The sequence below is a fragment of the Trichechus manatus genome, unplaced genomic scaffold, assembly GCF_000243295.1.
Source record: "Trichechus manatus latirostris isolate Lorelei unplaced genomic scaffold, TriManLat1.0 scaffold00186, whole genome shotgun sequence".
Lineage (NCBI taxonomy): Eukaryota > Metazoa > Chordata > Mammalia > Sirenia > Trichechidae > Trichechus > Trichechus manatus.
The window spans coordinates 2,874,421-2,896,633 of NW_004444122.1; the positions used below are offsets into that span (position 1 = coordinate 2,874,421).

General features: G+C 45.7%; 1 protein-coding gene across 3 annotated transcripts in view; it reads left to right on the forward strand.

Moving 5' to 3' along the window:
- The window catches only part of ARNT2 (aryl hydrocarbon receptor nuclear translocator 2), a 166,573-nt gene that overhangs the window by 32,049 nt on the left and 112,311 nt on the right, over nt 1–22,213 (forward strand). For all 3 annotated transcript variants that reach the window (XM_004387497.1, XM_023741689.1, XM_012558800.1), the window contains 2 exons: nt 387–600; nt 4,509–4,722. In XM_004387497.1, coding sequence (XP_004387554.1) covers nt 387–600; nt 4,509–4,722 — 428 coding nt within the window. The remainder of the gene's footprint in view (nt 1–386; nt 601–4,508; nt 4,723–22,213) is intronic.

Here is a 22,213-nt window from a genome sequence, read left to right on the forward strand (position 1 = left end):
CACACCCACGTAGGGATTCATGTGGCACATGGAAAACATGTTGGGTTAATTTTAGACTGCTGAAGTATAATGTTTTAATTCTTTATGCTCATTCAAAAGCACATAGGTTCATTGGAACAATTAGGAGATTTCAATAAATATTTAGAGATTGAGATGGAGGAATTATAGAAGCCTTTGCTTGCCACCCACAGAAACCTAACTTGCTGAGTCACCTGAAGAGCTGCTCTGCCCAGTATCTGTTCAGGGCACCCAGCTGTCGCGAGTTGGTCCCTGTTTCTTGGTCACTTGGTGTTAGCAGTGTGCTGTTCTAACCCATTAGACAGTAAACTCTAGTCTGATACTTCTCTCTTCCCTCCCCCGCCCCCAATCTTGTGCTTTCTGGGAAGAGAGAATCACAGTGAGATTGAAAGGCGCAGGCGGAACAAGATGACCCAGTACATCACAGAGCTTTCCGACATGGTCCCCACGTGCAGCGCGCTGGCCCGGAAGCCGGACAAGCTCACTATCCTCCGCATGGCCGTCTCGCACATGAAGTCCATGAGGGGCACAGGGAACAAGTCTACGGATGGCGCATACAAGCCTTCGTTCCTGACGGAGCAGGTACCCTGTTCGTCACTCATCCTTCCTCCCAGATAATGTCATCGTTGGAAGGTGGGGAGAATAACAGTGTCGCCAAGACGAACTAAAGTGTATGGGGAAATGGGGTTAAAGTTTGAGGAAATTCTCTTTCTAATCTTCACTGAGAAGCCCCCTTCAAGAGAATGTTTGTCAGATCTTTGTGTCTCCTGATTTTATTTTTCCCATTTATACCTAATGAGGCATCACTCAAAAAAAAAAAAAAAATATTGAGCATCTGAACAGTGTGCTTAGCATCATGCCATAGGACACCGGAAAAAGTCAGTAAAAAGTACAGTCCTTATGCACTGGACTAGTGCTGATCATGAACAGGTGAGAGGAATGGCAGCAGTCGTAATAATAATAGAAACGAGAATAATAATAGCCAACACTTAGCAGGCATTTGTATGCGGCCGTTGTTAGGTGCTGTCGAGTCGATTCTGACTCATAGCAACCCTGTGTACAACAGAACAAAACGCTGCCTGGTCCTGCACCATCCTCAACATCGTTGTTATGCTTTAGCCCTTTGTTGTAGCCACTGTGTCAGTCCATCTTGTTGAGGGTCTTCCTCTTTTTTGCTGACCCTCTACTTTGCCAAGCATGATGTCCTTCTCCAGGGACTGATCCCTCCTGATAATATGCCCAAAGTATATGAGACAGTCTGACCATCGTTGCTTCTAAGGAGTATGCTGGTTGTACTTCTTCCAAGACAGATTTGTTTGTTCTTCTGGCAATCCACGGTATATTCAGTATCTTTGAATTTTTATATAGTGGGGGCAAAAATCCAGGGATATGGCTGTGCAGAATTACGTAGGGGGCACACCTAAAGGCAACGGAGTATTTAGTGAGGCACAGAGTGTGTGGCCAGAATGAAAGGGAGCGGAATGGTCTGGTATCAAGGAGGACTTCTCAGAGGAAAGACAGCATTAGCGGCGTCTGAAGGAGTAACACAGTGTGGACAGAAAGAAGGGAGCAAGGGGGGTTCTCCATAAGGGCAACGGAGCATCGGAGGCAGAAACGGAAAAGGCATGGTGGAGAGATAGTCACTTACTCTGCTGGAGCTGAGAACCTGTGTTCACGTGTGAGAGTTAGGTTTAGAAAAAGAACCCGGAAAGAGGAGTAGCACTGGTTACTCCTGGTTCTCAGGCAGGGAGTCCTGAGGTGGTGCAGACAGTTAATGTACTTAGCTGCTAATCAAAAGGTTGGAAGTTCGAGTCTACCCAGAGGTGCCTCAGAGGAAAGGCGATCTACTTCTGAAAAAATTCAGCGCTTGAAACCCTATGGAACACAGTTCTACTCTTACACACATGGGGTCGTCATGAGTCAGAGTTGACTCCGTGGAAGCTGGTACTGATACTAGTTTTGTGGCAGACATTTTGCCAAGTAGTTTACATCCTTGGTCCCTTCTTTAATGACACAATGGCCCTGTGATACTCCACCTTGCAGGTGTTGGGAAGTACAGCGGTGGTAGTCGTGTCTGCTCCTGGAAGGACAGTGAGCTCGGTGGTTAAGGGCATGGGCTTCAAGCCTCACTTCCCCCTCTGTAAAAACAAATGCAATGATAGCCCCCATCTCTTGTAGTAGTGATGAAGAATCAGGAAGTCTGTGAGTGCAGGATGTTTAACATGGGGCTTGAAGTATATGAACAGGCTGAATAACTGCTAGGTAGCCAGGTACAAATTTATGAAGCGCCTGTGAACTGCCAGGGTTAGTAAAGGCTTTTTCTCTATTTTTTTTTAAACCTTACAAAGATCTTGCTAGTCAATACTGAAATTAATCTCTTTATCTCTAAGGAACTAAGGATTATGAAAGTGGAATGGAAAGAGAAAGCAGTTGTCTAGATCATATGGGTCCTGCCCATATTTCTCTCAGTGACTTGAATAATGACAATAACAATTACATTTATTGAGCACTTACTGTGTGCCTGGCCCTTACTAAGTCCTTTTCATGAAGGATCTCATTTAACCTCCCACAAACTCACTGAAAAAAAACGTGCATGAACAAACAGAAGCTGAGAAGGTTAAGTAACTTGCCCACAACTGCACAGCTAAGTGGAAGAACCATGGATGAGTCTCTTTTACTCCAAACTCCATGCTCTTAACCTTTACTGTTTATTACACTGGAGAATAGAGGCAAGGCTGGTTCTGGGTTCTGGGTGCAGGATCTTGGTAATGAGGGGCACACTCCCAGAAGATGAAAATCGGGGAGGTGGCTGGTAGAAAGAGGGGTTTGTGGTGAGGGTGGGGCCCTGTCCCATATGGCCTTTCCACAAATAGTTATTTGTCAATTGGAAGAAAATATGAAAACCTCAGTGAAGCTGTGCAGCCTCCACTTACTCTCCTCTATGACAGAGAATTCCCTGCCTCCACAGGAATCCTCGTCCAGTTTTGCAGCCCTTACTGTTGGGAAGATCTTCCCAATACTGAAAATAAAAATACAATCAGCCCTCTGAACTCAGAACAGGTCTAAGACACAGAACAGCAGAAGGCAATGCAAGAGAAATGAGCAAAACAAACTTTTCCTTAAAAAAGCTCGTGTAATCGGCTTCCACGCTAGTTTCCCAGCCAGAGGATGTTAGAATTTCCACCTGGCCAAGTGCTTAGAGACACTTAAAAAGCTCCCCAGGTTCTGTTTACCAGCTGATCAACATTTTCTTACCTATGGGACCTTGGCGCCCCCTTGGGAACTGGGATTTAGGGCAGGGCTAGACACTCTAGACTACACACATTTTACCTCCACTTAGCTGGGCTTTAATCTCTTTTCCAGTGGGGCTTCTACATAAGATTACATTTGAACAAAGGATTCACAGCAAAAAATGTTTACTGATTGCTGACCTGGAAGTATACCTTTGTTCTTTGGTGCTGAGCCGTGTGTGAGGTGGATGGAGGGTGGCTGTGGACTCCCAACACTGGGCAATAGTTACTTCAACAGCTCCTGCAGGAACAGAGCCCATTTCATTCAGCAGGAAGGAGCTGTTTAGCTTTGGGAGAATGACATGGGTAGCTAAACTTGAGCTGCCTTCAGGCTCTGCAAAGATAAAGCCTATCATTTTAACAAAGTTGATTTTACCCCATTCCCGTCCCTCTCGGGATGATGCAAGACTTCCTGCGATCCATTCATGGACCCCAAGCAGCTTCTTTCCTGCCTTCAGTGCCACTCATGACCCTGGTGAGTCAGAGTGACCCCAGGGGTGGTGCTCCTAACCTCTGTACTCACTGTAAACTGATTCGGGCCATGCTTTATTCCCTCTGCCTCCAAGGGTTATCCTGAGACTCTGGTGAGATGATGGTTGTCAGAGTTCTGGAATTCTGACAGACATGCAGATGTAAGCTGATATGCTTATCACCAGTGCCAGCATTCAGCTTAGAAAGGACAGGCAGAGAAGAGGAACAGCGTGCACTGTCATTGTGGCAAGCAGTGGGTAGGGAAACACATGGTCCCTGTCCTTCTCTCTTCACATTTTCACATATTCCTTCTCTTCCTTCCATTGAGCACCTTTTGTGCCAAGCACTGTGTCCTGGGTGCTTCTGCTCTAGAGGCATGACTGTGGTTTAAATATTTGAATGAGGCTGTTCACACCTCTGACAGCCCAAAATCTTCTGGTAATCACTCTTTGCTCTTCCATTCCTCTGGGCAGGAAATTCCCTTTCTTCCTGAGAGGGCTAGTTAAGACAGGGCTAACAGCAACAACAGTGTTTAGAATGCCTGTATTTTAAGGATGGTGCAAGCTTTGTGTATTTTTATAGCTTATCTACTAGTAAAAAAGCAGACAGAGTTTCTAACACTATTTGTGTACCAGAACAAGTGTCTGAATAAAAGTTGAGGGTTGCTAATAAGAAAGTTTAATTGGGCTTTGTCAGTGCTGTGTCCTTATCATAATCTTTTCTTCCCAGGAACTGAAGCATCTCATCCTTGAAGCAGCTGATGGATTTCTGTTTGTTGTGGCAGCTGAGACAGGACGAGTGATTTACGTATCTGACTCTGTCACGCCCGTTCTGAACCAGCCCCAGTCAGAGTGGTTTGGAAGCACCCTCTATGAACAGGTGCATCCTGATGACGTGGAGAAGCTGAGAGAGCAGCTGTGCACCTCAGAGAATTCAATGACAGGTCAGTGTAACTCCTTCTAGGAGGCTGTTTGACTCTAGAGACCAAAACTTCTTTTAGTAAAAAGGCCAGGAAGCTGAAGGTATACAAATATGCCTAAAGGAGAGGGGATATATTTGGCTTGGCTTTTGTAAAGGCTTCATTCACCCTATAACATTTGAAATTTTTATTTTTAATACACCATTTTTTTCCTGTATTTTACCTGCAATTAGTATACATTGCCACTAGGTGTCAGTGTTGATACTTTAGTTGGATCCATGTGCTCTGTAATAAAGTTCACGCAGCAAGTGTGTGGTTATTTGTGATCCTGATGATAGGCATTCATTACCCAGGCCTCAGTTACCTGGGTTATTGAAACATTTAAATACAGTTAAATAACAAAACACATGCATTCCTAAAAATCATTGCACTGTACAAAATCATGCAATAAAAACCACAGGGTTTATGAGAATAAAAAGCGTTAGGAGCACAACACTCAAACACTTCATTAGTGAGACATAGAAACAAAAACAGGAGCCTAATAAAAATGGTAGCATAGCTTTACACATGTTAATGGTTAAGAAATTTATAACCACTACCATAAAAATGGGCCTCTGCCTTGAAAACAACCTGAAGTTTGCTTGTGGAAGTGGGTCTTGCAAGGGTTGCCCCTTCTGCCTCCTTGAAATTAGAAGGAAAATTGTAACACCAGATGTGTATGGGTGCAGCTGATAACACATGGTGAACTGAGGTTGCTCCTAGACGTTTCAGGTGTGTGCGTTTTGTGTATTCCTACGTGGCTTGGAAGGAGCTCTGGTGGCGCAGTGGCTAAGCACTTGGATGCTAACTGAAAGGTCAGCAGTTCGAACCTACCAGCTGCTCTGGGGGAGAAATATGTGACAGTCTGCTTCCGTAAAGATTACAGCCTTGGAAACCCTGTGGGGCAGTTCTACTCTGTCCTATAGGGTTGCTATGCGTTGAAGTCGGCTTGATGGCAACAGGATGTGGCCTGGTTTAGCTGCATATAGTTTTCTGGGTTCTTCTAGTATTTCTCGCAGATGAAATCATGCATAAGCAAATGTTGGATTATGTGCAAATTGTTCCCTAAATATCAATTGAATTGGACCCAATTTGCATTTTCAAAAGAAGCATTATAGCAGAAGTGACCATACTGTAAGTTTTGTGTTCCACAGTCCGATGGATACATTTGCGCTGATTATTTGTGTGGATATGTTTGTGCTGACCGTTCTCCCTGAGCATACTGAGCGTTTGTGGCTGCCCACAGTGCCTAACTCAGTGCTTTGCACATAATATGTGTTCAGCAGAAGTCTAATGAATAAGTGGGTCAGTATTTTGCTTCTGAGCATCAAAAACACTGAATCAGATGTTGTCACAACTGATAAAAGTACAACTATTTCAAAACGATAATAGTAACTTTCTCAGTATTGGTTGTCAGTGATGTACTATATAAGGGAGAAAGAGGATAGGGAACTAAGGTGTGAGGACAGGGTCTGTGTCATAGTCATCTCTGTGTCTCATGTAACATGTAACACGTGACCTGGCAGCGAGATCTCTGTGCCTGTAAAGCAACAGTGCCACAACAGAGGCAGAAAAAGACTTGCTCTGCTGCCCCTTGTCATATAGAATATAGAGAACTCCTCGTAGAAATCCTCAAAGAACGTACCAGTTTATACAGTCAAATATATGGGAGGAATGAGAGAGAGATCAATAAATCAACCAGTAAGTGTTGGTTTGACAGCTGAAATTACTTTCTCTGGAAAGATCTGTGTTTCCCCAGACGTCTGTATCCGACCACAGGATGTGGCTTTTTGAAACCCAGTCAGGAGACACAGCTGGGGCAGATGGCAGCGGAAGTGATGGTCAAGGGCGGGTCAGGTTCAGGCCAAGGGTTTAGCTAACTGGCTCACCAGAGTTGGGTGGACATTTCTGCCCGTTTGAAGTCTTAATGTGCCTGGCAGAATTTAAAGGGGCAGTGTGAACTATATTTGGAGAGAAATATCCTTGGAGTAGACACTGGATGGTGGCCACTGCCATCAGAGCTTATGCAATGGAGGAAGTCCTCCAATATGCCAGTGAAGACCCGTGACAAGTGAGCCGCCAAGCCCTCTGAGTTCTTCCTCTGGTCAGCTTCTCTTGTGAGGAACAAGAGGGGGCTGGAGAAGTAGGTCCTTATTCATAGAGCAGAAGAGAGGACTGAGTCTGTCTGTGAACCAGAGAGAATGTGATGTGAATCTTCCAGGACGTGCAACATAAAAGCTTGTTGATCTGGTCAGGGGGAGCTTAGAAGAGCTAACTGCAGCAGGACTGCTACTAAGACAGGGCCTCAGGATTTCACTGATGCTCAGGACAGGGATGGAGATGGGTTTCATAACCAGCCAAAGTGTGGGTGTAATGATAACTCGCCACAGCCTGGCCTCAGGGATGACTTGACACCTTCGATTTTTGGACTAGGGTCTTTCATACTCTCCTGTGTCCCCAGGCTTGTTTGGTTTCAGTCACAGTAAGAGATGACATGGTCCTGTTGGTGGGAGGTAGGGTGAGAGCCTGACAGACAGGAGGTACTTTAACTGGGGCTACTCGGCCCACTTGCCCCAGGGGAGTTCCCCTTTTGTGAGCCCCTCAGTCAGTAGTGAGTTAATGCCTCAATCATGAGACTTGAGGAGTCACCTGTTCTGAAGGGAGGCAGGCTCGTAGGGGTTGTGTGTGTGATGTGGCAGATGGTGGCAAGAAGCCGAACCTCTGTGGGGCCTGTAGACTCTGAGACTGACTTGGGGATCCCAGCAAAGCCATGGTTACACAGAATTGCAGTAACTTGAATGGCAGTGATAGTGTTGTTCTTTGTTGAATTAAACTTTTCCCTAGGTGGAGAGGTGGTGACAGAGGGTGGGCAGAAGACATATAAAGTCTCCTTAGAAGCACCATGGAATGGTGTGGACCAAAGCAATGACTTATTTGATTTGTCTGTGAATTAAAATTGGGATTTACCAATGTTGGGAGAGATTGTGTGGAGCCCTCAACTAGCATCAGCAACGTATAGTAGAGAGAGTTCTGGAAACGGAGTTGGGAACCCTGTGTTCTGGTTTTCCCTCTGTGATCTTGGCAAGTTCCTTTCTTCTCAGACCCTCATTCTCTTGGTCTCAGCCCAGAAAATCCTTAAGGACCCTTCTAGCTCTGAGGGGATGCTGATTCTACTCTCTTGCCCAAAGCCCCAGTATACATTTTAATTCACCAGTCTAAGAAGTGGTGGGAGGCTGGAAGAGAGGAACTAAGAACTGATGAAAAATGAAATAAAACCAAGTTGCATGGCACAAAGCCCTGAGCCCAAGCCCCTGCTGAGCCCCACACCTGTGGACCCGTTGATTGCTGATTGACAAAACCTGTGGGGAGGTAACACCTGTAGCAATGGTCCTGGAAGCTCAAGAGCAGTGCAGAAAGTGTGTCCATTCCCTAGGACTCGAGTTGATAAAGGGTTGAAGATGGCTCACAGGGAGAAGAACCCTACTCCGTTCAAGGATATACTTTGGCAGGTGGGTGAAAGGAGTCTGCCATTTCCAGCTGAGTAACTCTGGGTGGGATATAAACCTGGAAAAATCTCTCCACAAACAATGTCCGGGGATGATTGAACTTTCACTTTGTAGGAGTGACCAGGTTGTTGAGAACTCTGGGGGTCCTAGATGGTTTGAAGGGCTGGTCAGAGGGAGCCAGCGCCTTCCTCCCACAGGCCTGCATGCTTATAAAAAAGAGCAGCTATGGAACCAGACTGGCTTCCAGTGACAGAAAACCAACACATACTAGCTTAAGTGAAAAAGGACATTTGTTGGCTCACATGACTGCAAAGGGTTAATTGGCTTCAGGTACAGAAGGATCCAGGTGATCAGACACTGCTAACAAAGCTCCGTCTTCTCCAGGGGCCAGCTTTACTTTTCTTGTGCAGAGTTGATTCTTGGGCAGGCTCTCCTCATATGTTGGCAAAGGTATTCAGCTTCCAGCTCTGGGCTTCCATCCTATTAGCTTAGCAACACAAGCAGAAACAGCATGCCTTTCCCTGCTGGTCCTAGCAAATATCCCGGGCTGGCTGTCTTAGCTCAGCTTGGGCCACCTGCCTACCTGAGCAGTCACTGAGCCAGGGTGTTAGGTCAGCCTCACCACTTAAGACACCTGGACCCAAGAGTTGGGGAGAGGTGATTGTCCAGAGGAAATCAGGGTATTGTCACTAAAAGAAGGAGGAAGGGATGCTGGGCAGATGAAACAAGTCTGCACTGGCTGGCCTAGAAGAGCAAGCCTCAGTGGTTTCTGAGGGGCAAGGATCGGGTGTTCCCCTGGAGAAGGGGGAGTGATACTCTCCTCTCACTGGGAATGCTAGGGATTTGGGGGTTATAGGATTCTGAGCAGATGGACCAGATGTCAGGTAAGGATGAGGCCAGGGATCAAATTAAATGTTGTAGGGGGAGGGACTGCAGAAATAATTATGTGGATCTCTGAATGACCGAGCCCCAGCTTGCTGTGAGGAAGGAGGGGAGCCCAGGCGAGTTCCAGGGCATTCGAGGTCATGTCTGAGCCTGTGACTGTAACTGGATATGCCCACAGGGTGGGGTCCGAGGGCAAGCAGGGAGCAGCAGTACACTGGGCAGGGTCCTCCACGGGAGCCAGAGTGAGTGAACTCTCCTCTGTGTCTTCCGATGGCCTTTCCCAAATAATCCCTGTGGCTGCTGAACTCTGGAAAACCTTGATCTTGGTGAGCAGAAGCTGGAGGCACCTACCTTTAAGTGACCTCAAACACTGCTCTGGGTAGAGGTTGTCTAGATTCCCTGGCTGGGAAGCTTATGTGGAAAAGGATAACTCATGGCCTTTCAAAGACAAGGTTTATTTGGCCCATTTCTCTGCATTGCACTTCTGTGGTTCTGTTTCCCCTGGACTCTTCCTTCCTTCAGAGAATTGAGTCAGCACTTTGATTCATATAGGGAAGAACTTCGCAATAGTCAGAACTGTCCAAAGGTGGACTAGGATGCCAGCAGAGGCAGAACTGTTTTCTTTCTTCCTTCCTTTCTCTCTCTTTTTCTTTCCCTTCCTTCCTCCCTTCTTCCCTCTGTCTCTCCAATCACTATTTCATTTAATCATTTATTTATCCATTCAATAAATGCCTCTTTTGCATGACTGTGGAAAGGTCATCTGGGATGCAGCTCACCTGATGATCAGCCTCTCCTTCACCCCGCTTCTACTCCCCACTGTGTTTCAGTCTTCACAAAGAACATCAGAGACCCACCGTAGGCTTCCAGAAGCCACCTTTTCCTCTGTTCTTCTGTCCAGCAGCGAGGGGCATGAGTGGCTGAGCAGAGGCCCTGGCCAAGTGCTCTCCACTGCCCCTGCCTGGCCCTCATGGACGTTGAGCAGCCCCTGGAGGGATGTGCAAAGGGGTCTAGGGGCTGGTCCAGGCAGAAAAACTGATAGTATCCCCCAGCTGTTGTGGAATGAATGAGCTCCATATTTTAGCCATTCTAGCCCAGATTCTTGGTGATAATTTGGAGAGAGCTGAGCCAGGTCGATCCTGGAGGGCTTGGGTCTGACAGCCCCTGTGCATGACTCACAGGCCCCCATTAGCTGTGATGGAGCTTCCTTACCTCCCCGAGAGACTCAGCCAGAGTCCAGAGATGCTTGCAGCCTTGGATCACAGGCTCTGACTGGGCCGTGGTCTGGGCACAGATAGCAGCTCACGATGCAGGCCCCCGGGGAGCCTACTCAGCCAGCTCTGCAGCTCCACTCAGATACCTTTCATCAGGCTGGGCGCCTGCAAGCATTTAAAGGTAGCACATTCCCTTTGGAGTCTCCCTGCTTGTTTGGAGAGAAGACACCTGTGGGACCTTGGATACCTTTTGCTTTTATTTTCTCATTCAACAAAATAATAGTGAATTCTATGCATTTTTGTAGTACTTCCTACCTACTAAAATCAGTAACCTGGGGAGATTTTGCAAATACACTTGCCCAGGATTTGGGGAGGGGCCTGGGCACTTGTGTTTTGTAAAAGCTTCCCTGGTGATTCTGATGCACGAGTAGGGTTGAGAACCATTGATCCTTTGGACGTCATCCCAGTCCTGTGCCTATGGGGTTGTTGACCCCATTTCACAGATGAGGAGCATGAGGCATGAAATTGTTGAGAGGATTCCAGGGTCACACAGCTCAGGCCAAACGGCTGCTACAAAGCTGAGCTTGTACTCAACGCAGATGAAACATTGCCTTTCGGGGCATCTAGATACAAAGAAAACTCGAAAGCCTCAGCATAGCCCTATGTTCCTGGGGCCCCAGAAGTCAATCCAGGCAGGGTAACTCAACCCAGGGCTCCAGGGAGCCTGGTTCATAGAGGCAAACCAGGGCTGCACTCAGTGGGGTTCAGGACATATGAGTGGTGAATGGTACCAGAGCTTCAAGACTAAAGTCGGACACCCGTGCTGTCTCCAGGGTCCTGCATGGTCTAGTGCAGTGTTTCTCAAAGTATGGTCTCTGGACCAGCTGCCTGAGCATCACCTGTGAACTTGTTGGAGATGGACATTCTCCACTCTATCCTAGACCTCTTAAGTCAGAAATTCTGAGGATCCAGTAATCTATATTTTCACCCACCCTCCAGGTAATCCTGATGCATGTTCAAGTTTGGTAGCCATTGGTTTAGTGAAGCCATCCTGGGAATTGAAATCAAGGCCTGGATTGAGTCCACCTATCTGCTTGACCTTATCAAGCACTTTGGTCCCTGAGTTTAAATTCCCTTCTCAGCAAGATGGGGACTGTGTAGTTTTGTGTGACATCTTCCAAATACAAAAGCAAAACCCATTGCCGTCTAGTCAATTCCAACTCATAGCAACGTTATAGGACAGAGAAGAACTGCCACATCTTTTTCCTGCTGAGCAGGAACCACCGACCTTTTGGTTAGCAGCTGAGCACTTAACCACTGCGCCACCAGTGTCTTACTATAACAGTTGATGCAAGCATCTGTTTGTACTTGGAAGGTTGTTGTTGTTGTTTGGTCAAGTTGATTCTGACTCATAGCGACCCCACGTGTTACACAGTAAAACTGCTTTGTAGGGTTGTCTTGGCTGTAATCTTTATGGAAGCAGATCGCCAGCCCTTTTCTTCCATGGTGCTGGTGGGTAGGTTTGAACCACCAACCTTTTGGTTACCAGCTAAGCGTGAACTATGAGAGATGTTACTTGGGTGGTAAACCCTGGTAAGATCTGGTAAATGTGGTCTGTGGACCAGCAGAATCCAGGCCCCACCCCAGGCCTGCTCAGTCAGGATCTGCATTGAAATAAGCTCTCCAAGGGATTTATATACACATGAAAGTTTGAGAAACCCTAAACTAAAGAACTTAATGAGCTGGGGGCAGAGGGGCGCAAAGATTGCGGCAGTTGGGGTCTGGGATATCATACTTCAGCATGAAGTGATGAGATCTGCCTCCAATGACTTGTGCTGCCCAGCTTGTGCTGCCCAGCTCTGGGGGGTGACAGGGTCAGGCCTTCAAGGGGAGCAGTCAGAGAAGCCGTCCCTGTAGGCTTGCTGGCCTCTCCTTGCTGTCCAGGACATGGGGAATGCGCACGGCAGCAGAGCTGCGTGCAGCAGCACTGAAAACCACTCCATCAGCTCACACGTCCCAGAATCTCCATGGAGGTCAATAGGAGGTTTACAGGGTTAGTGAGTGGCATCCTGGACTGCTGAATAGAGGGAGAACGAGGAATCAAGGGTGTTCCCACACTGTCGCCCTCTGAAGACCCAGGCCAGAGCAGAAATGAACCCAAGTATGCATGTCACCACAAAGGACAGCATGCTTGTCATGCAACGTGTGTGCCTGGGAAAATAGCGGACAGTTGTCAACATCCAGTCTCAGCCCACCCAAGGCAGCTGTGCCTTCTTCATAACACTTTGCAAAAGAGGGCAAGGACAAAACCGTGTTGAGCTCAGCAAAGCAGTTGAATCCTTCAGTGGAAGAATGTAAGGCAGATAATTAGTCCCACAGGGGTCCTGTGAACTATGAAATCTACCCCCGTGGTATCAGTTCTGGAAAAAGATCGTCTGTTTCCAAATGTTGGTCATGAAGGTAACTTCATGAAAACCATACTTCCAAATGTATGAGTTATTTTCTTTGGAATACCCAAACTTCATCTTTGGACGAATGCCAGCATCTGAAATCCTAAATACATCCATCAATCTGTTTCTTGCCTTATTAGGTAACATAGATAAATGTGGCAAAAAAAAAAAAAAAAAAAAAAGTCCCGATTTTACCTTGAGTCAGCTGTTAACACTGTTATTGGGTTTCTGATGTTTGAAATAAAAATAAAGTAGTTTAGCGGCAAGCAAACCATGTTTATTTGTCTTAGGCCCCTTGGAAATTGCCCAGTTGTGTAGTAAACACTTGGGCCACTGGAAAAAGCGTTCCGAGTTGGGTTGCCAGAGGTGCCTGGTGACAACACGTGAGAGTGAAATCTGAGAGTCACGGGCTGGTTATTTTTTGTGTCTTCTCAGTGACTCTCCCGCTAGAAACCACAGCCAACTTAAATCTGTTATCCCAGATGTTCCTTTGGCGCCGGTTCAGTTCTTTCTCATTGTTAAATATTTATACAACCTGCCTTGTTTTGCTTCGCTACATACATAGCATGCTGATGCTGCTCAACTGTTTGTGTTTTTTGCTCGTACTTTACGTTGAAAGATATTTCATGAATCTGGCCAGCCCGGCGGCTGGGTTCATTATCACTCTGGTGTCACAGCAGATAAAGGAGTCAGAGCAGTGTTTTTGCACACATCACAGACTCCAGTTGGAGGCCAGGCTCTCCCTACATGCAGAGAGGGCACACACCAACCCGTGAGTGCTAACCATGGAGACTAAGGGGAGAAGATGAGGTGGGCATGAGGGCTTGGTAAGGAAGAGGAGGGTGTCTGAAGTGTCCCTGCACTGGGAGCCACGTGAACCCAGCAACACCTACAGTTCATGACTCTTCCAGTTGACCAGCTATGTCACCTTGGGCAAATGACTTAATCTCCCTGGGCCTCAGTTTCCTCACCTGTAAGCGCAGACAATAAGATGTCTCCTGTGAGACTGCTTTGAAGCACACACGAGATGGCATATGGGAATTGTAGAGATTTCATTCATTTTTAATGACTGAGGATTATATTTAAACACTGATCTAGATCTTGCTCTGCTTTATTACTCTCCTTGCCCCTCTAAAATGTGTTTTGATACTGTTGACAAGGGAAAATGGGTGAACGTTAACCTTTGTTAGTTTTGCCCATATATCAAAGGGTGACGTTCTCCCTTCCACACTGTGCTTCAGAACGTCCATCACATGTTCAGATGGAGGATAGGGGAGCTGAGAATGTGTGCTGACTCTCTTTCTCCTATTCATCCATCCAGCACATGTTTATGGAGTACTAACTCTGTGGGAGATGTTGGGTTAAGTGTTGGGGATAGACTAGGGAATAAGACTGATGTAGCCTGGTTTTCATGGAGTCTACAGTTGAGTGAGGAAGAGTGACATCAGACAAACAATCACACATAATGACACGTCATTAGTGGTATGGAAGGAAAGTCTGTGGTGCAATGAGAACACATAATATGGGCACCTGACTTGTTCTGGGCATGTTGGAGAAGGTTCTCATGAATGAGTGATGTTCAGTGAGATCTGATAGAAGAGACAAAGATAACCAGTGAGGAGGTGGTAGAAGGTGGATACTTGTTTTCAGAGAAATAGCAGGCCACTAAAGCTTTCTAACCAGAAGATTTCATGACTACAGAGTGGAGAGCATGTTGTAGCGGGGCAGAGTGGCTGGGAAGAATCCATGTTAGGAGGGTGTTGGAGTTATCCAGACAAGAGATGATGCAGGGTTGGGTTAGGGTGGTGGCAGTGGAGAAAAGTGGGTAGATTTAAGAACTGTTTTGGCAGCAAGACCAACAAGGGAGCGTTGATCCACTCACTCTAGTTCTTTCTCCACCCAAATAGTGTTAAAGAACTAGCTTGTAGGGTCTTTGGTGACCCTTTGTTTTTACTGTATGTTCTCATTGACACATCTCTTCTACCAGGAATGAGTTTAACCATGGAGAGCAGGAAGCACCTCCTCAGTGGCCCCAGCTTGCCACATTCAATCAAACTGCAAACTCCTGTCACTTCCTTTGATGGTTTGCATTCACTGATGGATCCCTTTGGACTCATCAGCCTATTTTCACAGGTCAGATTGGCTTGCAATGCAGAATGTGCTCAGTTTTTCCTGCCAGGAAGTAAGAATACTCAGTTGTTAATTTTATATAACCATCAGTCACCCTACTCTGTGAGTCAACAATGTCACAATCCAAGGACTGTGGGGAGTGTGTGACTGTACTAGCCCCCCCATCTTTGCATGGTGCTGACTCAGATGTGGGCATCAATATAGGCTGTGCCAGATTGTATCAATTCCTCTGCTTCATTTTGCTGTCTCTACCTCCTCATTTCCTTCCAGCTGGACCTACTATTGTTCACCCTTCAACAATCTGAAATAGATTTAAGTCTGCCCTGAGGCAAGATAAAAAGCCACACTTTCTACCCTTCTTCACACCTCTCAGATCTGGTGGGGCTTGGAATTCCATCGTCCATCTAAAGCTGGGCAGGCAGTTTAATTCCTCTGGCATGTTCCTCACCATCATTCTCCCTGCCTCTCGTGCTGGCTCCAGCCCTAAGCCTGGGCTTCTGCCTCTCCTCACCTGCCTGTGCTCTGACTTAATTCATCGTCTGGTGCCTGAGTCTTGCCCATCTCCCCCCCGCCTTGGACCAGAACTGCCACTTTGAGCTGTCGGCACAGAAGCAGAGCCAGACACAGTCCAGAGCCAGAGTGCCCAAACGACTTCCGTGAGAGCAGTGGAAGGCGGCCACAGCCAAGCACGGGTTAGCTGGTGCTAGTGGAGGGTGCAGGTCAGGAGCTGAAGCAAGAGAGAGAGAAGGATGACGCCAGGAGGCATGCACACCGGAGAGGGGATGGAAGTTTGACCTGCAGCTCAGGACATGTATTGCCTTAGCAGGAACCAGGTCCCCTCAGATTGTCTCTGCCAGTGTGCAGGGTACAGAAGCTTTTGCCAGAGGTAGGAATTAGATGATTCACACTCAGCCACTTTGCCTAGACTTTCTGAGGCTTCTTTGTCACTGGCCCCTGAAGCCAGGCCAGGACACCCCATCCCCTCCCCAGACCCAAGCTCCTTTCTCTTCTTTCTATCCCCCCCACATGACTGAGGGCTTAGCGCACTTTGTCCAGAGTAGCAGCTTGTGAGGGGAGGGCTCACACTAGAACTGGAGGGTGCCCAAGCTTTGCAAGACTTGAAGAGGAGTCTTGCCCAGTAATGTCAGTGAATGACAGGGTTTTCCATTCCATTCATAGAGCATTCCTCTGCAAGGGAAGTAATCGAGCCACACACAGCCACCTCCAACAAGGGGCTTACAGGGAGCAGGGAGCAAGGAGGCAGCCCAGGACACAAGTAGAACTCACCAGTGTGAGTTCATTTCATTTATACACAACCCCCTGAATTCTGCCCTTTGGCACTAGAGGACCATCCTCTCCCATCAAATGAGATTTATAGTTAAGTCTGGAGAAACCTCTAGTCCCTGCCTGAGCTGTGCTGTCTGCTTCGTGCTTCAGACCGCAGTAAGCGAAGTGGTTTCGAGGGTCCTGAGGGAGATGAGAGGGCAGGGGTTACAGAAAACATCAGACCTAGATACTACTTTGCACAGCATCTTCCTGTTTACAAGGCACACTCCAACTCATAATCGAATTTTAATTTCATAAGCGGCAAATACGTTACCCTTATTTTACAGATGAAGAAACTAAGGCTCATATAGTTAAACAATTTGCTAAAGGTTGCCAGGCTAGGAAGTAAAATTATTGAACTCCATGTGCAGGCTCCTGACTCCTGACCCCACGCCCCTTCTCCAGCCTCAGCCAGGTTTGGGAGGAGGGGGAGTGGTGCTTCTGCAGAGTCCAGTGGAGAAGTAGTCTTTTCTCTTTCCCCAGCGAGAGCAGCTTGCCTCTGTCCTGGGTAAAGGGGAGAGATTAAAGTTCTCTTAAATGGGTCAGTGTCCATATCTTACATCCCATGATAAATGTACGTGAATTAGACTTGAGATCTCTAAATCTTGCCTTAAATTCACACAGAGATTTAATCATATTAAAAAAAAAAAAAAAATTGGTGTCTTTCTTTGTAGTGCCAAGAATCACCTCCTAAAGAACTGTTCTCTTCATTCTCATTTTTGCGTCTGGCTTTTGAATGAAGGAATATCCAAGGAGCACCTGGAAAACATTACAGCTTTGTAAATAAGCGTTAAAAATTTCCAGCCCTAAAAACAGTAGTTCTCAACCTCAAGACACACCAGAATCCCACCGGATCTTTTAAAAATTCTGATGCCAGGGCTCAACCCTGTTCTCTGAATCCACTCTGTTGTGGTGAAGCCTAGGCTTCTGTATTTTCAAAAAGCAGCTCTGGTGATTTGGGTATGAACCACAGGTTGAAAACCACTGAACCCCAATCCACTCCTGGAATAAAGAAAAGAAAAAACACAAAATAAAATAATACAACCCAACCTATCCTACATATAGGAGAGAAATTTCAACAAAATAAAATAAAGTAACTTTTTAAATTTACCACCACCAACAACAGAATGTTAAAAATGTAATCAGCAACACAATTGAAAAACGAGCAGCATCAGCATTTTAAACCCTCTTTGGAAGAGTCTCGACTTCTTAATGAAGTATCTTTTATCCTAGCTTTGATACTCAAGAAGTAACTAGACAAGCACTTTTTTTCCATATATGAAAGAAAACTCTAACAAAAATAACCTAGAAGTAGTATTGTTTTTAGGCATATAAAACTGTTTTGAGGTACTTTAGGATGTTTAAAAAGACGAATTGTTTGCTTCCTGCTGGTATGATTTAGATTTCAGTAATATTCTCACGTGATGGTCATATTTTGTAATGCTTTGGTTAAAAATAGCTGATTGTAAAAACCCCAGCATGATGAAGAAAATTAAAATAGTTTCCTTTTGCTTCACTGAAAAACAAAAAAGAGAGACGCATTTCCCTCTGAAATGTCATGACTCACACCAAATGGTTAAATAAGAATGCACGTATTACACCGATCTTTCCTGTTTTTTGCTTTTTCGTAGAAGTTAATTTGAGGAAAACATCTGCATTCAGTTTTCCCTTTATTTTTGTACATTCTTTTCTTGTACTCCAACGCAAAGCCTCCCTTGACCATGGTTTACTCAGGCAGTTATCCGATGGATGGGTCTTAGTCTTCCACTTTCGGGTGTTGACATAAATTACTCTCCAGTGAGCTATTTACAATGTCCTTCTTTAACCTTGAAATGAGTGCATACTCTGAGGACTGAGAGTTACAAGAACTTAGGTCACACAGCCCAGCTCTTCTCTCGGTCATACATTTCCCTCCATCCGTCCTATAAAGTGGTCATGTGGCTTCTTCGTGCATATCTGCAGTGGCTGAGCTGGTCACCTTAGGAGGTAGCCCTTTCTACTTTGGAACAAAATGTAATTGTACTGAGCTTGAAGCCCCACCCCCGCCCCACATCTGCCACTTATAACTCCTGCCACTGTTTCAAACAGCACAGGTCACATTCTTTGGTAGGACTAGGAGTCTGTACACATGGACTGCCAGCCCAGTGTGTTAAGGGCATGGACTTTGGAGACAGATTCTGCCAAGGGTTTTAGTTCTAGTTCTATCTGTGACCAGCTGGGTAATCTTGAACAAGGTTCAGGTTTTCTCTGAGCCTTTGTTTCCTCATAGGGTTGGTGCCTAGGACAGTGCCTGACATGTATTAGGTAGGCGCTCAGAAAATGTTGGTTCCACCACCTGACTGTCAATTTATCATACTGGGATGGCTTGCATGTTGCTGTGATGCTGGAAACTATATCACCAGTATTTCAAATACCAGCAGGGTCACCCATGGTGGACAGATTTCAGAGGAGCTTCCAGACTAAAACAAACTAGGAAGAAAGGCCTAGCAATCTACTTTCAGAAATTAGCCAGTGAAAATCCTATGAATCACAGAATACTATCTGAGACTTTGACTTTCTTATTTATTTTGGATGTGTCATCAGGAGGGACCAACAGCTGGAGAAGGACATCATGTTTGGTAAAGTGGAGGACCAGTGAAGGTGAGGGAAACCCTCAGTGAGATGGGTTGATACAATGGCTGCAACACTGGACTCACACATACAAAAGATCATGAACATGGAACAGGACCAGGCAGTGTGTTATTCTGTTATACATGGGGTTGCCATGAGTCAGAGCCAACTCAGCAGCAGCTAACAACCACAAGAAAATGTTGGTTGCTTCCTTTTCCCAACTGTAGACAGCCTCTGCCTTAGGTTGAGTTCTGTAGACACAGAACCTGGATGGGGATTTGTGCACACGTTCATGGAGAGAGCTGGTGAGAGAGAAGCAAGTTAGGTCAGAGAAGCAACCAGGCAAAGATATGGTTCAGAAGAGGTCTAGCCTCAGCCTGATTCCGCAGGGAGTTCTGGAGTATAAATTGCACCACAGAGTTTGTCCCACCTGAAGGCAGAGGAGTGGGCTTTTGTAACCTTATCCCAGTCAGTCATTGGCCATGGGCCTTAAGTGGTATGTGTAACTGGGGTGGTAGATATAATCCCACGCATCTTCAGGCAAGGCGGTTTCAAGGAGGCTTCAGGAGCAATCCTTTGGAGAAGGTGCATGTGTGAGCCATTATCTGAAGCACCCTCAGCAGCTGGGGGAGAGACCCACCAGCCAAACTGGGATCCAAGAGATCTGGGTGAGATACCAGCCATATCTACTGCAGCCCACAGATGGAGTGATGACTTTCAGGCTTTCCCACAGGAGCAGCTGAGGTTTGTCCAAGACAACTTGTAAAAGCAAGTGTTGGAGCCACAGCGCCAGAGTCATGTTGATGTGGACCCCACTGCCCACTTCACTTCTCCTCAGGGCTTCTCTGGGGCTTGACCAACAAGTCTTCATGGATAGAGGGGAGACCTCTTTATATAAGGCAAATTGCATGCCTTTGTTTAATTAAACAAGTATCTCTTCAGTAAATATTGAGTGCCCAACACTGCGCTAGATACTGCAAACAAAGCAGTGAAGGCAGCAAACATGGTCACCACCAGTTAGGGGGCTTCTGGTGTTATTGGGGGGAACTGGGTAGATGAATGGTCATACAGTGAACATAGAATTAAAACTGTGGTGTGTTCTCAGGGAAAGGAACAAGAGGCTATAAAAACAGTAACCAAAAAAAAAAAAAAAACCCATTGCCGTCGAGTTGATTCCAACTCATAGCTACCCTATAGAACAGAGTAGAACTGCCCCATAGGGTTTCCAAGGAGCAGCTGGTGGATTTGAACTGCCGACCTTTTGGTTAGCAGCTAAACACTTAACCACGGTGCCACCAGGGCTCCAAAAACAGTAACAGGGAGTCTGATTCACATGTTGGAGGTCGTGGGGAGAGTGGGACAGGGAAAGGCCTCTTTTTATATATTGATCTTGTATCCTGAAGACTTGGCAAACTCACTTACTAGTTCTAGCATCTTTTGTATAAACTCCATCAGATTTTCCACATGTAAGATCATCTTCAAATAAAGCCAGTTTTACTTCTTCCTTTCCTATTTATTTTTCTTGCCTTGATTGCACTAGCTAGAATCTCCATCATATGAGATTATAATCAGAAATGCCTTTTTTCAACGGTGAGTATACACGCGGACCTTGCCAGATGGAAAACACAGGAATCAAATCAACTACATTTGTGGAAAGAGATGATGGAGAAGCTCAGTATCATCAGTCAGAACAAGGCCAGGGGCCACCAGTGGAACAGACCATCAATTGCTCATATACAAGTTCAAGTTGAAGCTGAAGAAAATTAAAACAAGTCCACGAAAGCCAAAGTATGACCTTGAGTATATTCCACCTGAATTTAGAGACCATCTCAAGAATAGATTTGATGCATGGAAAACTAATGACCAAAGGCCAGAGAAGTTGTGGGATGACATCAAGGATATCATATGTGAAGAAAGCAAAACGTCATTAAAAAGAGAGAAAAGACCAAAATGGATGTCAGAAGAGACCCTGAGACTTGCTCATGAATGTAGAGTAGCTAAAGTGAACCAAAGAAGTAGTGAAGTAAAAGAGCTTAGCAGAAGATTTCAAAGGGTGACTTGAGAAGACGTAGTAAAGTATTATAATGAAATGTGCTAAGACCTGGAGTTAGAAAACCAAAAGGGAAGAACATCCTTGGCATTTCTCAAGCTGAAAAACTGAAGAAAACATTCAAGCCTCGAGTTGCAATTTTGAAGGATTCTATAGGCAAAATATTGAACAACACAGGAAGCATCAAAAGAAGATGGAATGAATACACGGAGTCATGGAATCAAAAAGAATTGGTCAGTGTTCAGCCATTTCAGGAGGTAGCTTAAGATCAAGAACCAATGATACTGAAGGAAGAAATCCAAGCATTGAAGACATTGGCAAAAAACAAGGCTCCAAGAATTGATGGAATACCAATTAAGATGTTTTAACAAATGAGTGCAGCACTGGAAGTGCTCACTCGTCTGTGCTAAGAAATTTGGGAGACAGCTACCTGCTGTTATAGATTGAATTGTGTCCCCCCAAAATGTGTTATAAATACTAACCTCTGCCTATGGTTATCATTCCATTTGTGAATGGGTTGTGTTTTTACGTTAATTGAGGCAGGATTAAAAAAAAAGAAAACCAAACCCTTTGCCATTGAGTTGATTCTGACTCATAGTCAGAACAAGAGTAGAACTGCCCCATAGGGTTTCCAAGGAACGTCTAGTGGATTCAAATTGCCGACCTTTTGGTTAGCAGCCGAGCTCTTGACCACTGCACCACCAGGGCAGGATTAGGTTATGTGAGTGAGGATTAGGTTATGTTAAAGAGACAGGATTAGGGTGTATCTTGGGTCAATCTCTTTTGAGATATAGAAAGAAATTAAACAAGCAAGCAGGAGAAGCAGAGATGGGAGAGGAAAGATTCCAAGCCACATGAAGACTACCCAGGAGCAGAAGCGCAGAAAAGACAAGGACCTTCATTTAGAGCCGACAGAGAATGAAAGCTTTCCCCTAGAGCCAGCACCCTGAATTTGGACTTCTAACCTCCTAAACTGTGAGAAAATGAATTTCTGTTTTTTAAAGCCACCCATCTGTGGTATTTCTGTTATAGCAGCACTAGGTAATTAAGTAAGATACTAGCCAACTGACTGGAAGAGGTCCATGTATGTGCCCATTCCAAAGAAAGGTAATACAACAGGATGTGGAAATTATTGAACAATATCATTAATATTGAAAGGTGTTTACCTGTGTATTGACTACGCAAAGGCATTCAACTGTGTGCATCATAACAAATTATGGATAACATTACGAGGAAAGGGAATTCCAGAACACTTAATTGTGTTCATGCAGAACCTTTACATAGGCCAAGAGGCAATTGTTAGAACAG